The sequence below is a fragment of the Felis catus genome, chromosome C1 (genome assembly GCF_018350175.1).
Source record: "Felis catus isolate Fca126 chromosome C1, F.catus_Fca126_mat1.0, whole genome shotgun sequence".
Lineage (NCBI taxonomy): Eukaryota > Metazoa > Chordata > Mammalia > Carnivora > Felidae > Felis > Felis catus.
Window position 1 is genome coordinate 106,748,406 of NC_058375.1, and position 12,471 is coordinate 106,760,876.

Consider the following 12,471-nt stretch of genomic DNA (forward strand, 5'->3'; position numbering starts at 1 on the left):
GCATTTTCTTTGTTGCTTTTCCTTTGTCAAAATATTTCAGCAAAAAAATCTCTGCTTTCATTAATCTCCATTGGAAAACAGCTCCTAGTGTCTTTGGAAGAAGGACCTGTGGTTAGTAATTTCTGTGTACTAATCTTGGTTTGACTTGGCTAATACCTACTTGGGTTGATGTTTGGGTAATAATTATGGTGTGATTCATGATTAAGCTAAGCCTTTTTTCAACCTGAAGGTGATTGTGTGGGACAATGATTATGTTAAGTTCTTTTTTCCTTGGGCTCCTTATTACTTTTGCATGGTGTATAATTGCCATTTGGTCATATATCTTTCTAGTGATATAAGAAAAAGACGTAATTTTGGCTATGGGGAAGTAAGTTTTCTGGGATCTATGACAAATAAGCATAGAAGAGACACATTATGACATATGCCCAATTGTTTATTTTGAATCTTTATGCAATTCACTTTTTTGATTTTAATGAAGCCAGAATAATATAGAATTCCATTACAAGGATAGTCCAGAAAGATGTACTGAGCCCTGATAATAACATTGGAGGTTTGGCTACTAGAACAGTGATTTTATAATTTTAGCCACTAGAACAGTGATTTTATAATATTTTTCACAAAGATCAGTGCACAAATCTACAAAGGTCCTAAAATTTAAGCTCACAAAAGAAAAATGCTTACTTCAACCCCAACACCCAAAATACTGTCTTTTCTAAATTTAGGTCTAAATAACATTGTTTATTCCCATTCACCATTTCCAAACAAAGGCATAAATCTTCTAGAGAATAAACTAAACTATGCCCAAGGGAAGAAATTGTGTAACTTATTCAAAATAAAATGGTAACGTAAACCCTTTGGAAGTATAATGAGAAGTTTCTTGATGCAAAGTTATGTCTAGTTTCACTTACCTACTCTCAGTATTAATTATTTTTCTATTGGGTTCTCACTCATAATAATAATATCTTTCTAACTGACCAAATCCCAACTGTTTTGAATTATCACTTGAATGACCGTATGTTCGTGACTGCATATTACTGTCTGATATATTGGATGTTATAAATTCATCTCCAGAGTGAGGTCTGTCCCTGAATGCCATATTGCTGCAATCATAACTTACACGACCATATTGAGACTGTCCAAAATCTGAATCAGACTTCCCGCAATTTTCTCTCTGCCCTGGAGGAGACACTGATTTCTGGTAGAAATAAGACCCTGAGTTTTCAGAACTGCCACGTACATTGTCATGTTGTCTCCTTTGACTGGACCTGGACCGTTCCAAGACTGACCCTGGCTGAGTATCTGAGTCTTCTGATTGTCCTTCACTGTCACTGGCCTGACCGGTTCCGGATCCCCGGTGTCTGCTGTTACCAGATCCAGAAGAGCTTTGTCCACGTCCGGCACCCGAATGTCTGGAGCTGTCGTCTGACTGCCGAAGGTGGCGCCCTTGTGTTTCTCTGGTGGTGGATCCTGACTCTAGGTGGGCAGAGTCTGACAGCCCACCAGAGGCCGTCTGCCCTTGACGGGACCCTGAGTGCCCGGTTCTGTCTCCTGACTGCTGGTGGTGGCGCCCTTGCCTTTCCCTGGTGGTGGATCCTGATTGTCGGTGGGCAGAGTCTGATCCCCCAAGGGAGGCTGTCTGCCCGTGAAGGGATCCTGAGTGCCCAGATCTGTCTCCTGACTGCTGGTGGTGGCGCCCTTGCCTTTCCCTGGTGGTGGATCCTGCCTCTCGGTGGGCAGAGTCTGACCTCCCACGGGAGGCCGTCTGCCCTTGACGGGTCCCTGAGTGCCCAGACCTGTCTCCTGACTGCCCATGGCTAGACCCACGTTCCTCCCTCAAAGTGGACCCAGACCTTCCGAGGGTGTTTGAAGATTCTCTACCTGCACCTTCTGAATGTCCTTCGCTGTCGCTGGCCTGACTCACACTGGATCCCCGCTGTCTGCTTGCCCCGTATCCAGAGGACGATTGTCCGTGTCCAGTGGCTGAGCGTCTGGAGGTGTCTGCTGACCGGTGATGCTGGGATTCTTGTCGTCCTCTTGTGCCGGATCTTGACTGCCCACGGGAGGAGTCAGTGTGTCCCCGAGGGGATGTCTCTCTGTGATGAGACCCTGATTGTGTGTAGCTGTCTACAGAGTGTCCATGACTAGCTCCTTGTCGTCTTCTGGTACCAGAGTCTGACTGTCCATGGGCAGAATCAGAGTGCCCATGGTTGTCTCCCTGCCTTCGATGAGAGCGAGAGAGTCTAGAGCCGTCTCCCGCATGGCCATGGGCAGACCCACGTTGGTTTCCTGAACCAGACCCATACTGTCTGTCCGAATCTTCTGAGTGTCCTTCACTGTCGCTGTCCTGACTGACACTGGACCCTCGGTTTCTCACTGGCCTGGATTCAGATGAGGATTGTCCATGCTCAGGGTGTGAGTGTCTAGAGCCGTGTGCCTGAGTGGATGACTGATGGTGACGAGATCCTCGCTCCGAGTGTCCACCATCGGCTGCCTGACCCTCAAGGGATCCTGCCTGTCTAGAGCTGTCACGTGCCTGCTCAGGGCGGGATCCTTGTCTCCCTCTGGTGCTGGATTGAGACTGCCCGTGGGCAGAATTCAAGTGTTCTTGGGAGGGTATCTGGTAGAAATAAGCCCCTGAGTGCTCAGAACTGCCACGTACATTGTCATGTTGTCTCCTTTGACTGGACCTGGACCGTTCCAAGACTGACCCTGGCTGAGTATCTGAGTCTTCTGATTGTCCTTCACTGTCACTGGCCTGACCGGTTCCGGATCCCCGGTGTCTGCTGTTACCAGATCCAGAAGAGCTTTGTCCACGTCCGGCACCCGAATGTCTGGAGCTGTCGTCTGACTGCCGAAGGTGGCGCCCTTGCGTTTCCCTGGTGGTGGATCCTGACTCTCGGTGGGCAGAGTCTGACCGCCCACGGGACGCCGTCTGCCCTTGACGGGACCCTGAGTGCCCGGTTCTGTCTCCTGACTGCTGGTGGTGGCGCCCTTGCCTTTCCCTGGTGGTGGATCCTGATTGTCGGTGGGCAGAGTCTGATCCCCCAAGGGAGGCTGTCTGCCCGTGAAGGGATCCTGAGTGCCCAGATCTGTCTCCTGACTGCTGGTGGTGGCGCCCTTGCCTTTCCCTGGTGGTGGATCCTGCCTCTCGGTGGGCAGAGTCTGACCTCCCACGGGAGGCCGTCTGCCCTTGACGGGTCCCTGAGTGCCCAGACCTGTCTCCTGACTGCCCATGGCTAGACCCACGTTCCTCCCTCAAAGTGGACCCAGACCTTCCGAGGGTGTTTGAAGATTCTCTACCTGCACCTTCTGAATGTCCTTCGCTGTCGCTGGCCTGACTCACACTGGATCCCCGCTGTCTGCTTGCCCCGTATCCAGAGGACGATTGTCCGTGTCCAGTGGCTGAGCGTCTGGAGGTGTCTGCTGACCGGTGATGCTGGGATTCTTGTCGTCCTCTTGTGCCGGATCTTGACTGCCCACGGGAGGAGTCAGTGTGTCCCCGAGGGGATGTCTCTCCGTGGTGAGACCCTGATTGTGTGTAGCTGTCTACAGAGTGTCCATGACTAGCTCCTTGTCGTCTTCTGGTACCAGAGTCTGACTGTCCATGGGCAGAATCAGAGTGCCCATGGTTGTCTCCCTGCCTTCGATGAGAGCGAGAGAGTCTAGAGCCGTCTCCCGCATGGCCATGGGCAGACCCACGTTGGTTTCCTGAACCAGACCCATACTGTCTGTCCGAATCTTCTGAGTGTCCTTCACTGTCGCTGTCCTGACTGACACTGGACCCTCGGTTTCTCACTGGCCTGGATTCAGATGAGGATTGTCCATGCTCAGGGTGTGAGTGTCTAGAGCCGTGTGCCTGAGTGGATGACTGATGGTGACGAGATCCTCGCTCTGAGTGTCCACCATCGGCTGCCTGACCCTCAAGGGATCCTGCCTGTCTAGAGCTGTCACGTGCCTGCTCAGGGCGGGATCCTTGTCTCCCTCTGGTGCTGGATTGAGACTGCCCGTGGGCAGAATTCAAGTGTTCTTGGGAGGGTATCTGGTAGAAATAAGCCCCTGAGTGCTCAGAACTGCCACGTACATTGTCATGTTGTCTCCTTTGACTGGACCTGGACCGTTCCAAGACTGACCCTGGCTGAGTATCTGAGTCTTCTGATTGTCCTTCACTGTCACTGGCCTGACCGGTTCCAGATCCCCGGTGTCTGCTGTTACCAGATCCAGAAGAGCTTTGTCCACGTCCGGCACCCGAATGTCTGGAGCTGTCGTCTGACTGCCGAAGGTGGCGCCCTTGCGTTTCCCTGGTGGTGGATCCTGACTCTCGGTGGGCAGAGTCTGACCGCCCACGGGACGCCGTCTGCCCTTGACGGGACCCTGAGTGCCCGGTTCTGTCTCCTGACTGCTGGTGGTGGCGCCCTTGCCTTTCCCTGGTGGTGGATCCTGATTGTCGGTGGGCAGAGTCTGATCCCCCAAGGGAGGCTGTCTGCCCGTGAAGGGATCCTGAGTGCCCAGATCTGTCTCCTGACTGCTGGTGGTGGCGCCCTTGCCTTTCCCTGGTGGTGGATCCTGCCTCTCGGTGGGCAGAGTCTGACCTCCCACGGGAGGCCGTCTGCCCTTGACGGGTCCCTGAGTGCCCAGACCTGTCTCCTGACTGCCCATGGCTAGACCCACGTTCCTCCCTCAAAGTGGACCCAGACCTTCCGAGGGTGTTTGAAGATTCTCTACCTGCACCTTCTGAATGTCCTTCGCTGTCGCTGGCCTGACTCACACTGGATCCCCGCTGTCTGCTTGCCCCGTATCCAGAGGACGATTGTCCATGTCCAGTGGCTGAGCGTGTGGAGGTGTCTGCTGACCGGTGATGCTGGGATTCTTGTCGTCCTCTTGTGCCGGATCTTGACTGCCCACGGGAGGAGTCAGTGTGTCCCCGAGGGGATGTCTCTCCGTGATGAGACCCTGATTGTGTGTAGCTGTCTACAGAGTGTCCATGACTAGCTCCTTGTCGTCTTCTGGTACCAGAGTCTGACTGTCCATGGGCAGAATCAGAGTGCCCATGGTTGTCTCCCTGCCTTCGATGAGAGCGAGAGAGTCTAGAGCCGTCTCCCGCATGGCCATGGGCAGACCCACGTTGGTTTCCTGAACCAGACCCATACTGTCTGTCCGAATCTTCTGAGTGTCCTTCACTGTCGCTGTCCTGACTGACACTGGACCCTCGGTTTCTCACTGGCCTGGATTCAGATGAGGATTGTCCATGCTCAGGGTGTGAGTGTCTAGAGCCGTGTGCCTGAGTGGATGACTGATGGTGACGAGATCCTCGCTCCGAGTGTCCACCATCGGCTGCCTGACCCTCAAGGGATCCTGCCTGTCTAGAGCTGTCACGTGCCTGCTCAGGGCGGGATCCTTGTCTCCCTCTGGTGCTGGATTGAGACTGCCCGTGGGCAGAATTCAAGTGTTCTTGGGAGGGTATCTGGTAGAAATAAGCCCCTGAGTGCTCAGAACTGCCACGTACATTGTCATGTTGTCTCCTTTGACTGGACCTGGACCGTTCCAAGACTGACCCTGGCTGAGTATCTGAGTCTTCTGATTGTCCTTCACTGTCACTGGCCTGACCGGTTCCGGATCCCCGGTGTCTGCTGTTACCAGATCCAGAAGAGCTTTGTCCATGTCCGGCACCCGAATGTCTGGAGCTGTCGTCTGACTGCCGAAGGTGGCGCCCTTGCGTTTCCCTGGTGGTGGATCCTGACTCTCGGTGGGCAGAGTCTGACCGCCCACGGGACGCCGTCTGCCCTTGACGGGACCCTGAGTGCCCGGTTCTGTCTCCTGACTGCTGGTGGTGGCGCCCTTGCCTTTCCCTGGTGGTGGATCCTGATTGTCGGTGGGCAGAGTCTGATCCCCCAAGGGAGGCTGTCTGCCCGTGAAGGGATCCTGAGTGCCCAGATCTGTCTCCTGACTGCTGGTGGTGGCGCCCTTGCCTTTCCCTGGTGGTGGATCCTGCCTCTCGGTGGGCAGAGTCTGACCTCCCACGGGAGGCCGTCTGCCCTTGACGGGTCCCTGAGTGCCCAGACCTGTCTCCTGACTGCCCATGGCTAGACCCACGTTCCTCCCTCAAAGTGGACCCAGACCTTCCGAGGGTGTTTGAAGATTCTCTACCTGCACCTTCTGAATGTCCTTCGCTGTCGCTGGCCTGACTCACACTGGATCCCCGCTGTCTGCTTGCCCCGTATCCAGAGGACGATTGTCCGTGTCCAGTGGCTGAGCGTCTGGAGGTGTCTGCTGACCGGTGATGCTGGGATTCTTGTCGTCCTCTTGTGCCGGATCTTGACTGCCCACGGGAGGAGTCAGTGTGTCCCCGAGGGGATGTCTCTCTGTGATGAGACCCTGATTGTGTGTAGCTGTCTACAGAGTGTCCATGACTAGCTCCTTGTCGTCTTCTGGTACCAGAGTCTGACTGTCCATGGGCAGAATCAGAGTGCCCATGGTTGTCTCCCTGCCTTCGATGAGAGCGAGAGAGTCTAGAGCCGTCTCCCGCATGGCCATGGGCAGACCCACGTTGGTTTCCTGAACCAGACCCATACTGTCTGTCCGAATCTTCTGAGTGTCCTTCACTGTCGCTGTCCTGACTGACACTGGACCCTCGGTTTCTCACTGGCCTGGATTCAGATGAGGATTGTCCATGCTCAGGGTGTGAGTGTCTAGAGCCGTGTGCCTGAGTGGATGACTGATGGTGACGAGATCCTCGCTCCGAGTGTCCACCATCGGCTGCCTGACCCTCAAGGGATCCTGCCTGTCTAGAGCTGTCACGTGCCTGCTCAGGGCAGGATCCTTGTCTCCCTCTGGTGCTGGATTGAGACTGCCCGTGGGCAGAATTCAAGTGTTCTTGGGAGGGTATCTGGTAGAAATAAGCCCCTGAGTGCTCAGAACTGCCACGTACATTGTCATGTTGTCTCCTTTGACTGGACCTGGACCGTTCCAAGACTGACCCTGGCTGAGTATCTGAGTCTTCTGATTGTCCTTCACTGTCACTGGCCTGACCGGTTCCGGATCCCCGGTGTCTGCTGTTACCAGATCCAGAAGAGCTTTGTCCACGTCCGGCACCCGAATGTCTGGAGCTGTCATCTGACTGCCGAAGGTGGCGCCCTTGCGTTTCCCTGGTGGTGGATCCTGACTCTCGGTGGGCAGAGTCTGACCGCCCACGGGACGCCGTCTGCCCTTGACGGGACCCTGAGTGCCCGGTTCTGTCTCCTGACTGCTGGTGGTGGCGCCCTTGCCTTTCCCTGGTGGTGGATCCTGATTGTCGGTGGGCAGAGTCTGATCCCCCAAGGGAGGCTGTCTGCCCGTGAAGGGATCCTGAGTGCCCAGATCTGTCTCCTGACTGCTGGTGGTGGCGCCCTTGCCTTTCCCTGGTGGTGGATCCTGCCTCTCGGTGGGCAGAGTCTGACCTCCCACGGGAGGCCGTCTGCCCTTGACGGGTCCCTGAGTGCCCAGACCTGTCTCCTGACTGCCCATGGCTAGACCCACGTTCCTCCCTCAAAGTGGACCCAGACCTTCCGAGGGTGTTTGAAGATTCTCTACCTGCACCTTCTGAATGTCCTTCGCTGTCGCTGGCCTGACTCACACTGGATCCCCGCTGTCTGCTTGCCCCGTATCCAGAGGACGATTGTCCGTGTCCAGTGGCTGAGCGTCTGGAGGTGTCTGCTGACCGGTGATGCTGGGATTCTTGTCGTCCTCTTGTGCCGGATCTTGACTGCCCACGGGAGGAGTCAGTGTGTCCCCGAGGGGATGTCTCTCCGTGATGAGACCCTGATTGTGTGTAGCTGTCTACAGAGTGTCCATGACTAGCTCCTTGTCGTCTTCTGGTACCAGAGTCTGACTGTCCATGGGCAGAATCAGAGTGCCCATGGTTGTCTCCCTGCCTTCGATGAGAGCGAGAGAGTCTAGAGCCGTCTCCCGCATGGCCATGGGCAGACCCACGTTGGTTTCCTGAACCAGACCCATACTGTCTGTCCGAATCTTCTGAGTGTCCTTCACTGTCGCTGTCCTGACTGACACTGGACCCTCGGTTTCTCACTGGCCTGGATTCAGATGAGGATTGTCCATGCTCAGGGTGTGAGTGTCTAGAGCCGTGTGCCTGAGTGGATGACTGATGGTGACGAGATCCTCGCTCCGAGTGTCCACCATCGGCTGCCAGGGATCCTGCCTGTCTAGAATTGTCACGTCCTTCCTTGTGTCTCTTTTCCCCTTTTTCTTTTAGTCCTTTGGATCTTGTCTCCTTCCTTTTTTCATGGGTTTTTCCTGATTGTGTGGATTTTCTCAATTTTTCTTCTTTTTCTTCTTGTACTTTGTCTTCATGTAAATCATCGTCTTCATCTTTTGTATGGTGTGCATGGTGGTTTTGGTTTTGCTCTGTTGCTTGGAAGTTCTGTCTCCTGTTTGACTCATAGTATGCTGTAGCCAACTTGAATACCATTAGAAAGTACTCAGTGAAGTCAATTTTCTTGTCATGGTCTAAATCAAGAATATGCATGAAGACATCAGCAGTGTCTGGGTCATCTGGATTCTGTACATATGGAAGATACAGGTAGATTACATGAGAATGATTCACATGGTCAGTTGAATAATCCAACCAACTGGTGATTCTGATTTTTGGTAAGGAAATGTGGGACCATATGTGGTTTTGTATCTTTGCTAATGTTCAGTTTATGATCAGTTACAGGAAAGTGTAGATAATATACCTAAAAATATATGTTAAATAGTAGTTTGTGAAAAGTAATAATTTGGATGGGTCATATTACTGTTTTTTCTTTTTAATGTACATATGTTATGAAATCCATCAGTGCGTTGTCTTTTTAGTGGAGGTTGTTAGCATTCTTGAGATTAGGAAACATAATATGAAAAACTAATTTTTGGTGTTCAGTTTTTGTCATTAAGTATTTATATTTCTTTCATAGAAGATGAATGTGTGTTTGTGTGTTGTGCACATTTTTGTTTGCACATAGTATATCAAATGTGTAAAGAGACGAAAATAATACTTGTTTTGAATTAAATGAAGTCTCTTTTCTTTTCCAAAAGTAATAATTTACAAAGACTTCACAGATATTGTCACAATGCTGCTGCAAAACAAACATGATACATCCTTGGGTCCTGGCTGATATCCCTTACCTTCAGGACTGGCCGAAACTCTCTTTCCAGGAGCTCCTTCAGTTCTTCCCTGCTCAGTGTGTCAGTCTCCTTGTCTGTTGTTGAGTACTCATGGAATAGGTCGATGATGGCAATGATGTTTCCCAGGAGAGTAGACATCTTTTGGTAGTAAAGGTGAACCTGGAAGGAAGAAATAAAAATGTACTTTTGTATGTCTTTTCTTCTTCTTCTTCTTCTTTTTTTTTATTTTTAAAAAAATTTTTTTTTCAATGTTTATTTATTTTTGGGACAGAGAGAGACAGAGCATGAACGGGGGAGGGGCAGAGAGAGAGGGAGACACAGAATCGGAAACAGGCTCCAGGCTCTGAGCCATCAGCCCAGAGCCTGACGCGGGGCTCGAACTCACGGACCGCGAGATCGTGACCTGGCTGAAGTCGGACACTTAACCGACTGCGCCACCCAGGCGCCCCTCTTTTTTTTTTTTTTTAAAAAAAAGATTATTTAGTTGAGAGAGAGAGAGTGCGAGCAGGGGAGGGGTGAGAGATACAGAATCCAAAGCAGGCTCCAGACTCTGAGCTGTCAGCACAGAGTCTGATGTGGGGCTTGAACCCGGGAACTGTGAGATCATGACCTGAGCTGAAGTGGATGCTTAACTGACATAGCCACCCTACCGACTCTGTCTTTTATTTTTCTAAGGTCTTATCAATTATTAGATTGAATTTCCACCTTTGTTTAAAATCAACATTTCATGATGTATACAGTATTTTTAATTGGATAGGGTGGCTTTAATAGCTTCTCAATATTATACATTTTTTTTGTTGTTGACTGGCTTTCATTTTGCCACTTAATGAAGAGCATTTAAGGCATGCTCAATTTATGTAATTGGTGAACAAAGAAATTACTAAACAGGTCAATAAATCTAAGTAAGCATTTATTTTATAAAAGCATTGTAATGACATCCAAACAAGCATTTATTTTATAAAAGCATTGTAATGACTACTTTAGAAGTTATAAAACCAGATGAAACTAATATGATATAGGAAACAATAATGTGAAAGACATGACTGAAATCGAGCTGAAGTATGTATGGACCTTGGATTATTTTATGAGAGGAAATAGGTGTTAATTCTTGACATTGTTAAACCTGTATTTTGATAAGTTTATGAGTAACCACTAAAATAATGCAGTTTATAACTTTTCAACCATAGAGAGGAAAAATAAAAATTAAAAAAAAAAGCTTCAATCAATGCATTGGAAACCAGGAAAGAAGAAAATAAGAAGCATAGATAAGGGAGGGTAAACAGAAAGTGTAAAATATAAAAGTAGGATTACATATAATTTTATCATGAATTATGTATGTGAATTGATCAGACTGGTTGGCTAAAAGACAGTTTGTAAAGATTGAATTAAAAAATACAGTTGTATGCTTTTTACAAAAAGAAATTAAGATTTTTTTCAGGCACTGTCATTTATGTTGATATTCCAGACCTTGAACTTATGTGTAATTGTGCTGTCCCCAAAAGTCTGCATCTCAAGGATTGCACTTTCTGACCTCCTCTTGTACTCTGATTTCAATAATTCTGTGGCCTCATTGTTTATTTCTGCTTTATGTATTCACCTACCTCTTTACTCTGGTTAGACATTTGGTTAATCTCTGTCATTGCTTCTAGCATGTACCCCGTCTTTCTTGTACTTACTGGCAAAAGCTCAACAGTGACTTTTTGTACTTTATCTCACAAGAAGTCCTTGAGTTTTATTTCACTGAGAGCTTGGAAGCTAATGAAAAGAATTTCCTCACTTTGCCAATTTCTGATCTTCCAGCCTCGTGCATCTGTGTCCATAGACTTTAACCAGCAGTGATGTTGTGTATGTGTACAGTCTGTGCTCCTGTCCTCTGTTTTGGCACTGGAACCCCTTTGCCTACTCAAACAGTTTGCTTTTGCAGTTGTCATCCTTCTCTACTGGATATATTCATATATCCATACTGATGTGGCTCTTTTAAATTTTTTTTAATGTTTATTTACTTGAGAGAGAGAGAGAGCGAGAGAGAGAGCGAGAGTGAGTGAGCGATAGAACGAGAGCGAGCAGGGGAAGGGCAGAGAGAGAGGGAGACACGGAATCTGAAGCAGGCTCCAGGCTCTGAGCTGTCAGTACAGAGCCCGATTTGGGGCTCAAACTCATAGACTATGAGATCATGACCTGAGCCGAAGTCAGACGCTTAACTAACTCAGCCCCCAGAATGATCTTTTAAAAACATGCATTAGATTATCTCATTCTTTATGCTGAATACTCTCCAATTACTTCTGATGTAGTTAAAGTAATGTACAAATTCTACTATGCCTCTCTTTACATGGTTTACTCCATCTAGCTCTCTGATGTCACCACACACCACTGTTTTTTTTTTTTGTTAAATATGCTCTAGGCATACTAGCTTCTTTTTATTCTTTGAAACAAATTGACTCCTATTTAGAATCTTGCCCTTTGCTTTGGCTGGTTCCTTTTGTCATTAAGATCTCAGTTTAAAGGAGAATTCCCCAGAGAGATCTTCCCCAGCCTTCTAATCTAAAATTCTCTCCTCCCATCACTTTATTACACCACTCTCTTATTTTCTTCATTGTTCTTAGCACTATTTGAAATTCTTGTTCATTTATTGTTTACTGGATGTCTCCTTCTACTAAATGCAAGCTCCTTAGAGTAGGGAGTTTATATCGTCACTGCTGCATAATCAGCCAAGTGCAGCACTTGGCAAATAGAAGGCAGTTTGTATATATTTATTGAATGAATGAATAAATGGAAACTCCAGCAATACAGAGAGTATTGAGTAGCTTCATAGGAAACACATTTATGCTTCATTTTCCTTTTATATCAAAATAAGGTTTTAGTAACAGTTCCACTAAAAATGAAGATCCTCAAACATCCAGAACATTTCCCTCAGAGCACACATACCTCCCGTATTTCCACCTTGCTTAATACCAAGTAGGCAAAGTTAGATGTATTCCCTTTTACTTACGTTCTTCACCAGAAGAGTAAGTAGAATGTAGCCTGAAGGAGCTTTGCTGGGTGCTGAAGTCTGGGATAGTGGCCCTTTTATAGCAAGTCCATCCAGGGAGGAGCCATTCTCTGTAGGAGGTCTGAATCACTCCTAACCAAACCCAGATCCACCCGTATCTCCACCTGTATTTCTCTAGCAGTGTGTTTACCTCCCAACTTCCTCACGTACTCGTCTGTACTTGTTTTACCAAGTTCCAAATTTAGTTTTACATAGACCCCATGTACTGGATGTTTTGAGGAAGGTTTTCTTTGGTGTGCAGGGTCCACACCTTCTACTTTTTTTTTTAT

General features: G+C 48.9%; 1 protein-coding gene across 1 annotated transcript; it reads right to left on the minus strand.

The window, feature by feature from the left end:
* Window positions 1-814: 814 nt before the first annotated feature.
* On the minus strand, window positions 815-12,205 carry LOC101086079 (filaggrin). The gene is made up of 3 exons (XM_045033538.1): window positions 12,143-12,205; window positions 9,154-9,312; window positions 815-8,551 (listed from the first exon to the last, which is right to left on the minus strand). The coding sequence occupies exons 2-3, from the start codon at window positions 9,289-9,291 to the stop codon at window positions 944-946; spliced, it is 7,746 nt and encodes a 2,581-aa protein (XP_044889473.1). The 5' UTR covers window positions 9,292-9,312; window positions 12,143-12,205; the 3' UTR covers window positions 815-943.
* Between the last annotated feature and the right edge of the window lie 266 nt (window positions 12,206-12,471).

Excerpts from the sequence above, each read along its gene's own strand:
- LOC101086079 (XM_045033538.1), bottom strand. The coding sequence starts at position 9,291 with ATGTCTACTCTCCTGGGAAACATCATTGCCATCATCGACCTATTCCAT. Across the intron at positions 8,552-9,153 it reads AGTTTCGGCCAGTCCTGAAG|AATCCAGATGACCCAGACAC; the intron begins GTAAGGGATATC and ends CCATATGTACAG.